The sequence below is a fragment of the Mustela putorius genome, unplaced genomic scaffold (genome assembly GCF_011764305.1).
Source record: "Mustela putorius furo isolate JIRA1106 unplaced genomic scaffold, ASM1176430v1.1 tig00000831_pilon_pilon_pilon, whole genome shotgun sequence".
Taxonomy (NCBI): Eukaryota; Metazoa; Chordata; class Mammalia; order Carnivora; family Mustelidae; genus Mustela; species Mustela putorius.
In genome coordinates this window covers 8,525,345-8,538,942 of record NW_025421490.1, presented here as the reverse complement: position 1 = coordinate 8,538,942, position 13,598 = coordinate 8,525,345, and the positions used below count along the sequence as shown (strand labels likewise).

The 13,598-nt window shown below is 48.8% G+C and overlaps 1 protein-coding gene across 1 annotated transcript in view; it reads left to right on the top strand.

The window, feature by feature from the left end:
* Positions 1-4,590: 4,590 nt before the first annotated feature.
* Positions 4,591-13,598, top strand: part of RIPOR2 (RHO family interacting cell polarization regulator 2) — a 213,623-nt gene continuing 204,615 nt past the window's right edge. The window contains exon 1 of the mRNA XM_045085121.1: positions 4,591-4,712. Within this exon, the coding sequence (XP_044941056.1) occupies positions 4,637-4,712 (76 nt within the window). The 5' untranslated portion in view covers positions 4,591-4,636. The remainder of the gene's footprint in view (positions 4,713-13,598) is intronic.

Below are 13,598 nucleotides of genomic sequence, written 5' to 3'. Positions count from 1 at the left end.
GAGCGCCCAGCTCGCTGGCTGCAGCAACTGGATGGGAGGTGGAGCTGCTCACGGAGACAGAAGGGCTGTGGAGAAGCCACTGTGAGGGAGGAAGGGGAGAGGGAGAGAGGACAGTGATGGGCTGGAAGGGGCGAGAAGAGCGCACGGAAAAAGCAGGCACTGGCCTCGCTTTAGCCTCATGCTTCTCTCTCAGAGGCCAGCTCACAATTCTGTCTCTGCTCCACAAAAACCATCCCCCAGCAATGTTCTAGGCCTCCAAGCTCCTGTGAAATCAGGTGTCAGCAGCCGTGAAGAACCTTGTATTGAGGTTAGGGGATGGGCTGGATGAAGGCACAGCCAGGATCCATCCATCCAGTCCTGCTGTGCCAACTTCTACGTGTCACAACTTCTCGAGCCTTGGTTTCATCTTTTCTAAAATGACATTTTTGGACGTGATGTTGTCTAAGAAGGTTCTCTGAGAGTTGTCAAATGTTCTGATTCTTTATTACTCCATAATTCTCTTTCCCAAATGCTGTGTATTTCAAAAACGGACTGGAAGCACCGCCCATCAGAAGCACTCACGATGTAACGCGCAGCATGTGGTTACACAGCAGTGCTTTTTAATTACTCGGTCTGAAGAGTTAACAGAGGCTGCAGTTATACTCAGAGCCAGGTTGTCTGAATTCAAATCTCATTTCAGTCACTTGCTGGGCATGTGATCACGGCAAATCACTGAACTTCTCGGGCCTCAGTTTCTCCATCTGCAAAACGGGCTCAGGATTATTATGACAGTATTATGGATTAATACATGTGAGGCACCATATGTATTCGATAATTATTATCTAGAGCAACCATTCTTAGCCTTCACTTTATTATCTACTCATGAACAAGAACATGGGGGAAATGAAATAAAAGCACATATCTCCTTAAAGCATACAACGCAAAGCCTGTTTCTTGGTGTTTTCATTCCATGAGTGTGGGTAGACAGCCAGCCGGAGAGCCACAGCAAGGACCCGGCTCCCACTCCCGTTCCAGTTTCCAGAGAACAAGCTGAACCCTCTGTCCTTTGCATGTTCTTTTGTGGCAGGAGAGAAACCAATTTAGTGCTGTGCTATTCTTTCCTCCTGGTGTTTGATAAGCTTTTATTTAAAAATAATACCAAGTTTTCCCTTAGTGGTTTGCTTTAAAAGTAGCACAATGTGCTTTGTCTCCGTGCTTTCCATCCTCCACAGAGTCCTTGAAGGTCTCTTTCTCCCCAGGACAGTTTTCAAGTAGAAATAAACATGCTGGCGTGCTTTCTCCCGAAGCTAACATCTCGTTTCCATTTATTGCAAATGAGTTGAAGGGAAAAATATGAAGAAAGGATCTCATAATTATGCTTCCTCCCTCCATGTTCTTTTAAACACGTTGCTCCTAGCAGAATCTCTGTGTTTGCCATGAAATTCTGCAGCTTATGGAAATTTAATAGCAACATGGGCCCAGAGAAGAGTCAAAATTGATATTCCATGCTTAGCATGAATGAGAATGTTCCTTGGGAGGAGAACATTCCAGGCGTGCAAGGGTATGTGCTTAATGGAGGAAAATGTGAGACTCCAAGAAGTCAGAAGAAGGAACCATATGGTGCGAGCTGTGGGTCCAGAGAACGGCCAGTGAGAAGAAAGAATGAGAAAGCATGGCAGCCAGTCCTCTGCTTCTTGTTCTGGTCCCCTCCCCAGCCCCCAGTCTCTCTGTGATTATAATGAGCAAACAGGCCAAATAGGCATTGAAATGCACTACAGAAGAGGAAATGCAAACTTTTCAACTGCCTTATATCCGGGACCTAACTCTACTCTTCTGCTCCCTCTGGCCTGCTGTTCTCCCTCAGCTGCTGCTGTAAATTATGTGCATCAGAAAAGCAGTGACTCATGCAGCAGAGGCTTGAGGAAATGTGTGGCTTAATGAGGAAGAGAGAAGGTCTGATGCTGATTGAAAAAAAAAAAAAAAAGAAGAAGAAGAAGAAGAAGAAGAGGAAAACGCTTCATTTGGTATCACATACTATAGGCTCAAGTTCATTGCGAGCACAGACTTTGAAGGGGCCAGAGTGAACCAAGGTGGCGGAAGGGAGCATCGTCTGTGAGCTTCCTCTTCTCTCTTTGCCTTGTGGTGGCCTCCTGATCTGATTTATGGCAGGTGCCATGTAGAGCAGGACTGTGTTGCTGGGAGTAATGGGGCAGGGGGTCTCCGGAGCAGACCAGATGGTGAGAACATCCATTCCTAGGCCCTCATCGAATACGGGGGTTTCTTCTACTTCCTGCATCATTCCAGGGGACTGTGTCCATTTGCAACAGCCAATACAACCTTCTCAGTGGCTACCATCCTTAGATTCCATCCTGATCTTGGTCTTTTCCACTCCCTACTCCAGAAAACGAAGCTTGAGAGGCAGGCACAGTCAGGATCCCGAGGTGGTTGTCTCACCCGACTGAGCCCCATGGGACCGTGAATTGCCAAGTCACTACATTTGGTATAAAGGCCCCCCCACCCCGCCCCGCCAGGTGGAGGTTTTTCAGGCTAACAAAGATCACTCGGAAATAGATTCAAGGACTCTGAGCAGCCCCTAGAAGCTGGCAAAGGCAAGGAACAGAGTCTCCCCTGGGGCCCTGCAGACACCCCGCTGTCAGTCAGCTGCGACCCCACCTCAGACTTTGGCCTCCCCAGCTGTGAGGTAAGACGTTTGTGTTTCATGCCACTACCTTGGTGGCAATTTGTGATAGCAGCCCTGGGAAATGAATACTCTGGAGTCTTGATATAAGGGAGCCCAGACCCCCTCGCTGGGCAGATCAGGCACCGAAGGCCTGGAGGAGTTTGCTGATGTGGGTGAAATTTGCTTTGCTGGTCAACAGGAGCCGCTGACGAGGAGCAATTTCTTTATTTTGAACCCAGTTCTAAGCCCTTGGCGTGTGTCCCGTTGTGACATCAGCAGAACCACAAGGCAGCGGCTGTGTTCTTACCCCCACTGGCAGATGAAGACACTGAGGCCCAGTGATGTCAAAGGCAGGAGGCGAGTCAGCAGGCTACCAAGAGTTTGGAATTGACTTTACCCCTGCTTTACTAGTGAGCTCCTGGGGGAACGTTCCAATACCTGCCAACCCCCAGAGTTATTTAACTTTATCTCATTTCATCGCACCAACCCTGGGAGGGCTGTAGGTTCTCTCCCTTCTGAGCTGAAACCAGCAAGGCACAGGGACATTAGTGACGCCCATCTGCCCCCCGACTCCCACCTCTCAGCAGCTCCCTATCCCCCTGCTGTGGCCCGGGGGGATACACAGTAGAGACACGACATGTTTTCTGCCTTCAGCCAGATGCTGGATTCTCTTGGGCTACATTCGGGGATTGGAGTTGTCACTTTTTTCCAGTTGGGACCTCATGGCAAGACTGTCCCTAAGGCTTTGATCAAGAGCTGTTGGCTGTCTGGAGCAGGGGGGCATTGCGTAGGACAGAACAACCCATCATGAGCGTATCCTCTCTCTCTGCAATGTCTGTAGAAGGCGGTTTGGGGACCTGGGGTCCTGTGTCCAAGAGGTTTTTATAACCAATAGAGTCTTGAGTTAGACTGTACATTTATTCAGGGTAGTGGAGACCGGGGAGGCAGAATGCCCCAGCCACTCCTTAATGTCACCAATTTCTCAGGCAAAACACAGTCTGCGGCAGCCCGGGGAGAGGGACTACACAGCACCTGTCACCGAGAAGCAGCCTCGCTATTCGGACACACAGTCAGTCAAACAAACGAACAAGCAAGAGCTTTAACCGACGAGGGCCATCTGGTCGCTGGCCAGAGTGTGAGGTGCGCAGGGGGTGTGGGGGCTGGCCCCATCGTGTGACTTCAGGAATGCATCACAGGAAAATGAGATTTCAAAGTGGGTGGGTGAGGAAGGAGTGTGGTCCTTGATGGAGAGAAAAGTGTGGGGAGAGACATGGGCCATCAGGTTCAAGCAAGCCTATTTGAGGACCGTGAATCAAGCAGGTTCACTGGCATAAACGACTCATGGGGGCACCAACAAGTTTTTAGGTTGGTTGTCACTGAACCATTCATTCACTCAACAAATATGCTTTGTTCCCCCGCTCTGTGCCAGGTGCTAGGGACCCAGCAGTGAAGAAATCACGTGCCCTAAAACGTGAGGGCCATTGCCCTGATTTCGGCTCCAGCCATCCTGCCCCGCGTTCCTGGCAGCCAAGCTCTGGTCTTCAGTCCCGCCTGCGGAGAGGGATTCCCATTTCAGGCCATTCTTCCTGCAGACACGTACACCTGCCCTCCCCCAGCCAGCGCCCAGCTCCGCTGACGTGCAGCCGACACAGGAGCTCCGCTAGAATAAATTACCGCCCCATCATCTTCATGCATAAAACATGGCCCCGGAGGCCTGGAGAGGCTCGGCCCCACAGCCCCGCGCGGCAGCTGCCTTCGGGCCGGTGGGGAGTTTCGGGAAGGAAAGGAAAAGCAAGTTGTAAGATAAAAGAAGTCAACGGAAGCCTCAGACACAAAAAAAGAGAAGGGTGGGGTTTTTTTGGTTTGAGTTTTTCCTTTTTTTAAAAAAATTTTTATGCACTTGGACTTGTCTTCTGTGTTGCTGGGTGCCCTTTTGCTCCCGCCATGAGAGGGTTTTAGAAGGCTCACCTTGGGACCATGGTTCTTCCTTCTCGATTGCACTGGATCCGAAGCAGGCCATGGAGGGACCGGATCCGGAGGCGACAGCTCAACCGTGAGTGTCCCAAGGGTGTGGCCTGCACCCCTCCTGGCGACCGGCCTGCCTTCTCCAAGTTTCCCTTACGTGCTGCTACCTGCCCCCTTCTCCGGCGTCCTGGGCCCCTCTCCTGAGGCCTTCCTTCTCCTCTTCTCTCTCTTCCTGTTTGCTTCCTGCAGCTCAATCCCGATGAGGGGTAACAAAATACTCTGTTTCAAGTAGCATGCGAGAGAGGGCCCCTTTCTGCATCTAGATGGAAAATACAGATAAATATTTATACTAGTCAAGGAGTTGTGTGAACTGGAACTTTCGTTTATTCCAGGATGGGTGGGGGTGGGGAGAATATGCAGCGTCTGAATGGAACAGCCATGTAGCTAGAGTGGGTGAAACTCGAGGGAGACACACTTCCTTTAAAGGACCAGTCGTCTGCTTCTTACATGATCAGACTCATGCGGAGGTTCCCCTTGAGTTGACAGGAACGCTACCCAAAAGGGAGATTTCAGTGTTGAGGTCATCTGAGAAGGAAAAAACATTCCAAATGTATGCAGACCATTACCCACCAATAGGCAACATATTGGTGTGTGTCTGTTGCTGGAAAGAGTAACTTAAGTCAGATGTCAGCAAATTCAGTCAATGGGGCTAGGCCACAGAAGCAAATAAATGGGCAAGAGCACTCTTTTCACAGAGGTGAGGAACAGCTCCCTTTCTTTTTTGTCCTAAGAAAAGCAATGGTGAAGCCACACTGACAAGCTACAACTGAATCGTGGTCTCGGCCTGAGGAGGCAACAAGGAGTGGTGGGGTCTGTGGTAAAAGGGAGAAGCATGTGTACTCCCACAGAAAAATAGTCACTGTTTGATATCATCAGATTGCTTTCATGAGAAATGGAGTTCCAAGTTGTCAGGTTTCCTGACTTTTCCAGAAAAGCAAAAACATGTTAGTTTTTAAGTCAGATCTCTCACGTCTAAACCCTGGCAGTGAACCCTTGACGTGCTAAATAGCCAGTAGGATGCTCAGGTACAGAAGGGGACTGCTGTGGGCCACTGAGCCCCAGTGTAAGGGCTCCCATCACGTGGGGTTACTTAAGTCTAGTTAGACGTTGGCGAGACTCACGTGAGGAAGCCCCGGTGAAGACAGTTAAGAGGAAGGAGTGGTTTAGGAACATAAAAAAACACGGTGGCGGCCTACTAGCGCAAGGGGCCAGGCTCAGCTGGTTGGGTTCAAACGGCACCCCACATACAAGCAGTTGCCCCCGGTGAAGTCTTTAGTACAATTAAGGAGCCGTTAGCAATTTTCTGGAGGCTTTCCCTTCTTACTCATCTGCTGCTTTCACCTGAGCCTGCTTGGAAGTTCAGATTTCAGTTTCTGCGTCCGGGGGAAAGGGCTGTGGTCCCTCGGGTTTCGGACAACACCCTGCGGTGGGATGTGTGACTGGGAAAGGGTGAGCCGATCCGTCGACGCACAGCAGTGGGGAGGCGGCCTACCCTCCACAAACAAGAATTTGGGGGAAAGGCCTGTTTTGTTAGAGTGATTTTACTTGAGTGGTGAGACTAACATCTGGGCTTTGGGGGAAGGTTTCTGCACAGTTTTCCTATGAAACAATGATTATTAGTAAATGCTTCCTCCGAGTCGGACATGAAGCAGGCCAGTCCCGACCTCTTTGGCACAAGCGTCTGAGAAAGGAAGGGGTTCTGGCTTTGCTCCAGGGTGGTCAAGAGCCCCGCCATGTTCAAGGCAGTGCGAGTCAGAAGTAGCAGGGGATCGGGTGACTTTGTTTGGGGTTGATTTTTCCAACTCATGGAACACCTGTGCATGTTTGAATTCGAGGCCATGGAAAGGGAAACAGGGAAGACTGTGAAGAGAGAAAGAACCGATGGAGCAGTGTCTCAGTGCAGACGCCAGGCTGGCCCTTGGCATTGTTTTGCAGTAGCTAAACTCTGATAACTTTTTCTGTCCCCCTTCTCTGAGGCTTTTCTCACAGGTGAGCATCCCCTCTGACTCAGAGATCCAAGAATAACCCTTGGGGTTATTCTGTCATTGAGAAAAATCCATTAATAACCCATTTCCCTCCAATCCTCAAAGGGACTGCGAATGGCAGTAGGAGGGCCGCGTGCCGCCCTTCCCAGGCCCAGGCAGACATTGCCAGTCACCACGGCTCGCTTGTGCTCTCCCAGGGAAGCCAGGCCCAGGCTTGCAATTCTTTCCCGTCCAGCACTGCTTTTTCTAATCAATTAGATTTGCTTCAACAGCCAAACGCTGCATTTGTATTCCATTGTTTTGTAACAAATTACCACAAGCTTATTGTCTTAAAACAACGTGCATTTATTACCTTGCCATTTCCATCGGTCAAGAGACTGGGCATGAATTAGCGAGGTCTGCTCAGGGTCTAACAATGCTGCAGTCAACGCATCAGCCAGAACCTCTGTCTCCTCTGGGGCCTACAGTCTTCTTCCAAAATCAGGGGTTGTTGGCAGAATTATTTCCTCATGGACATCAGCACTGGAAAGCCCTCAGCAGCTGGAGGCTCCCCACTGTTCCCTGTCACATGGCCCTCTCTACATGGCAATTCTGTATTCTCGAGGCCAACCCAGAGAGTGTCTCATGCTGCCTGTGATCTCTCCTTTAAGCAGCTCTCCTGATTAGGCCAGGCCCACCCAGGATCATCTTCTTTTGATTCGTTCAAAATCAACTGATCAGGGATCTTAATTACATCTGCAAAACCCTTAATCTGTGTCCCTATGGCATAGCCTAATCATGAAAGTAAAATCTCGTCATATTCACAATCTTTCCCACTCTAGCTAAGGGAGTTACATGAGCGTATGTAAACCAGGATTAGGAATCACAGGGCCGTCTTTGGATTCTGCTTACCACAAAACCTGCCATCCTTGCCATAGAACCTGGATTTTGAGCTACTGGAAAGGTTTTTCTTTTTACTTTTTATTATGAAAATTTTCAAAAATACAGAAAGGTAGAGAAAAGAACACAACTTATCCCATATAGCTACCACTTAAATTTAACAACTGCTAATATTTTGCTATATTCATTTCATCTACATCCTGCTGAAATATTTTAAAATAAATTGCAGACATTATGACATCTGAACTCTAAATATTTTAGTAAGAGCATCTCTAAAAAGCAAGGTCCTTTTTCTATATAACTGCCTAATATAATTAATGCTCCCCTAGTATTATTCAACACATGGCCCATATTCAGATCTCAAATAGAAACCAATTCTGATCATGTTCTATATGCCTCTGACTCTGAGCAAAATGCCCAGCATCTAGTGAACTCAGGAAAGTTTTGAGTTCAATCAAAATTATATCCCTGTTAACGCAGCGACTCCCAAAGCCCATTTTCCCTTTGTGCCCCTTGCTTTTCTGTTCACTGCCAGTGCCAATGATGAGCTGCTGACATTGTTTAGTGTTCATAGGAGTGCGGGATGGAACATAATGGAGCCACAGTATGAGAGCTGGAATGTGTCACCCTTCTTAGGGATATTTGCATTTTTAAAGAGGCCACCAGAGAAAGACCCAAAGGAGTGATGGGGCCAGACTAAGGAGGGGCTCATCTGAAGTCCCAGAAACCCCATCAGCCTGCTTACCTGACTCCCCCAGGTATGGAGGGTATGAGCAATAGCAGGGGGACCTGGACTCTGAGTGATGGCGGCAGTGTCGGGGCAGGTCGTGGCCGTGAGGGCGACCCTTCTTCACTCTGCCAACGTTAGGGGACGTCAGGGAGAGGAAGCCTGGCAAGAGTATCTGCCTTGATAACTGGGAGATGTGGCTTCCTCCAGCTTCTTTGGGCAAGTCACCTGACCTCCCTGGATATACACTTCCTTAACCATAAAATGGGTTTAGGAGACCAGTCTCATGGTGCTCTGGGGAGATGAAGATCTAAATTGTGTCACCTCCTTACACAGTGCCTGATGGGGGGCATGATGGCTGTTGGATCTGAGAGAAGCAAAATGGTGACGGTGACATGTGAGTCAGTACCGAGGGTCCACCAGGGCCTCCACCATGGTTTTGGGTTGAGGGGAAAAGGCCATGGTGGAGAAGGGAGCACAAGTACAGAGGAAGCCAGCAGTCCTTCCTGACCCCACGTGGCTCTGGGAGCACTCTGCTTCTAGAAAGGTCTTGTGCTCTCCTCTACATTGACTGGTGTCTCCAGAAGATGTCAAAGCCAAGGGCTGATGCTGGGGAGGTCCCAGGGAGCCAGAGCAGCCCACGGAAGGGGGAGAATGCTGGATGCCAAGGTCCATGAGGACAATGCTGGCCTCGCATGCCCGAGCACCATCAGCTTATGGGGCAGCCCGCTTCCTATCTGTCAGCTTGCTCCTCCCGCTTTCCAGGCACCTGGCAAGGCTCCCCTGACGTGTTGTCGGCCAGACTTCTCTCTCCCTTTCTCCCGGGTCTCCTCCCTCCAGGACCTGTGCAGGGGCTGGGGAGCTGTGGGACTTCAGCTTTGCTGCACCAGCATGGCTCCCAGACGTCCACTCCTTGTGGCACAGCACCTGCTCCGGGCTGGGCTTCTCAGCTCTGTCTTCCCCCGGGGTAATTCCTCTCATGGCTTCTGCCTCCTTTAAAGCCATAGGCTTAGGGGCACCTGGGTGGCTCAGTTGTTAAGCCTCTGCCTTTGGCTGGGGTCGTGATCCTAGGGCCCTGGGATGGAGCACCACATCAGGCTCCCTGCTCAGCAGGAAGCCTGTTTCTCTTTCTCCCACTCCCCCTGCTTGTGTTCTCTCTCTCTCACTGTGTCTCTCTCTGTCAAATAAATAAGTAAAAATCTTAAATAAATAAATAAATAAATAAAGTCATAGCCTTAAAAATTTGGGAAGAGGTCAATGAGGGGGTCACTATGAGTATAAAAAATTAAAAAAATAAGACTTTTAGGACATGCTCTGTCATCCCCAGGTTGCATCTTCTCCTGGGCTTCAGCTTATCCAGCTGCTAAAACTGTCCATTAACAGCCTGCGCTCAGACAGTGGGCAGCCTCCCCAACCCCCGCCCTGGGTGTGAGCTTCCGTTCCCCCCCATGTCTTGTTTACAGTTCTGCCAATCACGGAGAATTTGGCTGTATTTTGTTTAGGGGCCCCAGCATTCGTACTGATGTAAGGATTATTTATATACCTTCACATGTGACACTGCCTGTTTTCTCATGATCCAGAACAATTGCTTCTATACAAGACTTCCCCTTCTTCCTGCCTTCATGATTAAGTCCGGGAGCGCCATTGCCAAGGGCCCCATTCCAGCTCCTACTGTCAAGGAAAAAAAAAGGGATGGGAAACCCGAGAAAGGGAGATACTCTGAATAATTCAAGGGGGTTCTGTTGGTCGAGAAAGTGCTCTCTTTGTACGTACATTGATCTGGACAGATATTTTAGCTGTCTCCAGCCAAGGAAGGACAAAAGAGAGGGTGTGGAGGGCAAAGGGAAGGAGAGGAAGAAGAAACACAGACAACACAACGAACAAAAAATAAAAAGGAATGAAAACAGTGGAGGGATTAGAGAACTCAGGGCTTGGTGACAGATTTTGAAGCCTTTTATTCTCAGGTTGGTTGTTTATAGACGGATACGAAGAGCCCCCGAGGTTAATCACTAGAATAACAACTTGGTCTCTGGTTAGAAGCAGAAAATTAGCAAAATAGCACATTTTCTCAGGAGCGTTAAACAAGTCTATTAAGTTGGGGGGAGGTCGGGAAGGAGGGTCCTAAGGGAATGGAAACCATCTTGAAATGTTAGCCAAACATAACCCACTATGTGCACACCAGGTTTTGCACCAAAATAGCAAGATTAGAAATTGTTTGACTGCGTCTGAATGTGTGTGTGTGTATACACACACACACTGATACTTCTCTGCCAAGCCTGGGAAGACCATGAGCTTGGGCAGTAATGCTAAAAACCAGACCTGTTCATTTGATTTTGATCTGATCCAAAGCCATTTTGATCTGATCCAAAGACAATGGCTTTGGATCAGATCAAAACCATGATCTAAGAATCAAGCAACACACAAACACATGAGGCAGAGAGGGGGAAGTCCTCTAGAATCCCCAGCCCACTGCCCTACAGCCAAGTGTTCACATTTCTTTCACGAAAATACACTCAATGTAATGTTTTTGTAGGATGTGTTCTGCAGTTTGCTTGTTTCATTTAGCAACGCAACCTGAATGCCTTCCGATGCCAGTCAAAAGCCATAAATATCTTTAGACTGGGTCCATACAACCAAGTGGAAATGAAGGCTTGCAGAATTTGGACAGTTTAAGTATACCTAATCTGATTCACTGAAACACACACACACACACACAGATTATAATTATATAAATGCATTGTACTGGATGAGGACTGAAGCATCTGATTAATTATTCACCTTGTCTGGAGTCTCAGACTTCTGCAGCCATGGGTGCTGCCCTTGAGTCCCCGATGGTAATGTAGAGTGGAACCGTTCCCCTACAAAGGGTGAGTCTTTGCACCCCCAGCCAAAATGAATGCCGTCTTGGCAACAAGATCCTTCCCGATCCCCTGGCAGGCTGGTCCCTGGGTGCCTGGTTTCCAAGGCACCAGAGGTGTTCTCGTGCTTGGGCATGGGTGGCTTGGCACTTGTCCCCGTCCCAGGATGGAGAGTGGCATCTAGAGCCAGCGCGTGCACAGAATAGGTGGGCAAAACCAAGAAAACAGAATCCGGGATATTTGTTGGCTCTGAATGCTGCCACCCCAAGTTTTGTTCCCGGAGGATTTGCTACCAACAGAGCCAAATTAATCCAAACCTTCCATTTTTGAACAAGTGACAGACAAATCCCTTTTGCTGAACTGTGTTAAAGGGAAAAGAGCAAATACATATTAACAAGCCTGCAAAGAACCTTAAGAGATTCCCCCTCTGGACCAAGAGGAAGCTTTCATTCTGTCCCGATGGCTTCGAGGGACCAGAAAGGAGGCTCCGTTGAGCCCATCAGAGGGCACGGCACGAAGCGAAACTTGTGGGCTTGCCGTCACCCCTCTGAATGGTGCCAATGGCAAAAGAAATGTGTGAGCTGTGTTCTTTAAGTGCGTTCCAAGATTTCATTAGTAACAATATCACATATGAAAAAGTTGCAGGAATTATAGTGGGAGCACCTACACACCTACCGCCTAGATCCTTCCACGGATGTGTGACTCTGCTGGCTTTATCTCCTCTCTCCCTCTGCCTCCACTCGTCTGTGGATCCATCAACAAATCTTATTTCTTAATGCTCGACACTTTACTCTAAACACTTCAACACCTCTTCCACTCAGTCTTTGTTAATGGTTCTTAAAAATATTTTTTAATCCAGTTTTTTGAGGTATGCTTTACAGAGAGTACTTTTTACAAAGAAGACTTTTACTTTTTCCGCACACAGTCCTATCAATGCGGACAAACATCTGTGGCTGTTGAATACCTTCTAACGACCTACCTCGGTGACCAAGATCTAGAAGTTCCACCACCCAAACCTACCCTCCTGCCCCTTTGCTGTCAGCCCCTCTCCCTAGAGAGGGTCAACCAATGATCTGATTTCCGTCTTCCAGATTCACCTTTTCCAAAATACCGTGTAAGTGGACTCTTACCAACTGGAGCCTTTTGAGTCTGGCTTCTCTCACTTGGCTGAACTTATCTGAGCTTCATCCCTGTCGTTGCCTGAAGGTTTGCTCTTCACTGCAGATCGTATCCCATTACTGGGCGTAGCTTTATAAGGTGTGATTATGTGCAGGTGCCAAGACGTCTAGTCAAAAACCATGGGTCGACAGCAACCAGAGTGGGTAGCCCCCAGGTCTTGATGGTCTTCACGTGTCTGTTCCCCTCTCAGGGGAAGCTGTAGACAAATTGAGGACAGCGGAGCTCTCTGGAGTCCCCCCCCCCCCCCCAGTGCCCCATCTGTACCGCAGTATCAGTGAGACCTGTCCCTGGTGCTTCATTCAGTCAGTGGGAAAGGATTACAGTTCAGAACGTGTCCGACCCATCGTCCCCGCTCCTGTACGTGGCTGGAGAGGCTGTGTCCTAGAGGGGATTGTGTTCCCCAGTGGAAGACCTGGAATCCACACCCAGCGGTACCGGCACCACAGGTTAAGATGTAGTCTCAGAGGATCCAGGAGTCCTGCTGGGGTCGAGGAGCTTTCTCACTGCCCTGTTATCTCTTCATTTTTTCCCCCATAACTCGAATTAAAATGTTGCATTTTGCATCACGAATGGTGATCTCCTGTACAAAGAAGGAAAGCGTGAATGGAGGTCTTGATTTCTTAAGGAAATCATGTGCATTAGCTTTCAGCTTTTAATCCAGCTTTTAAGTGAGTAGCCCAGGCATTGTTATAATTCCCCCAAAGGACAAAAACTTGATTTCCTTCCAAGTAGAAGTTAAAGGAAGTTGAATTGAGCTGAAAGTGAATTTAACCTCACAGTTGGAAGGAAGCTGTTTGGTTTTTAAAATGAGAAGCCTAATCCTCCGATAACATGTTCTTTTGTTCACCGTGGCCCTAATGCAGTCGCAATTTCTGCATCATCTGAGATGTGGGGGATGGCGAGTGTCCCCTCCAAGGCTGTGGGACTTGCTTCCAGGTCTTCAGTCATCTGTGAGACATCGATTGGGCCACTTACCGCCTTCATGTTCGATACACAAACATCCTTCTTGCCCAGGCCAGAAGCTTGGCTATGGTCTCTTGTGTACCCCGTCTTTCATCACACATTAGGGGGTATCCCTTCTAGCACTCCACTTCCACAGTCATCCTAGCGCTCTCCAGTCCCAGATACAATTCCATTTACAGGGCCTCACCTTACCTCTCCCCACATCAGACCAAACCCACTCCTGTCCATCCCTTCCTCACACTGGTGTGGCCCAGATGACGGGTCCCAACATGTCAACTTGATAAACATGATTCCAATCTTACGCTTTTGCGGCTAGACCTAAT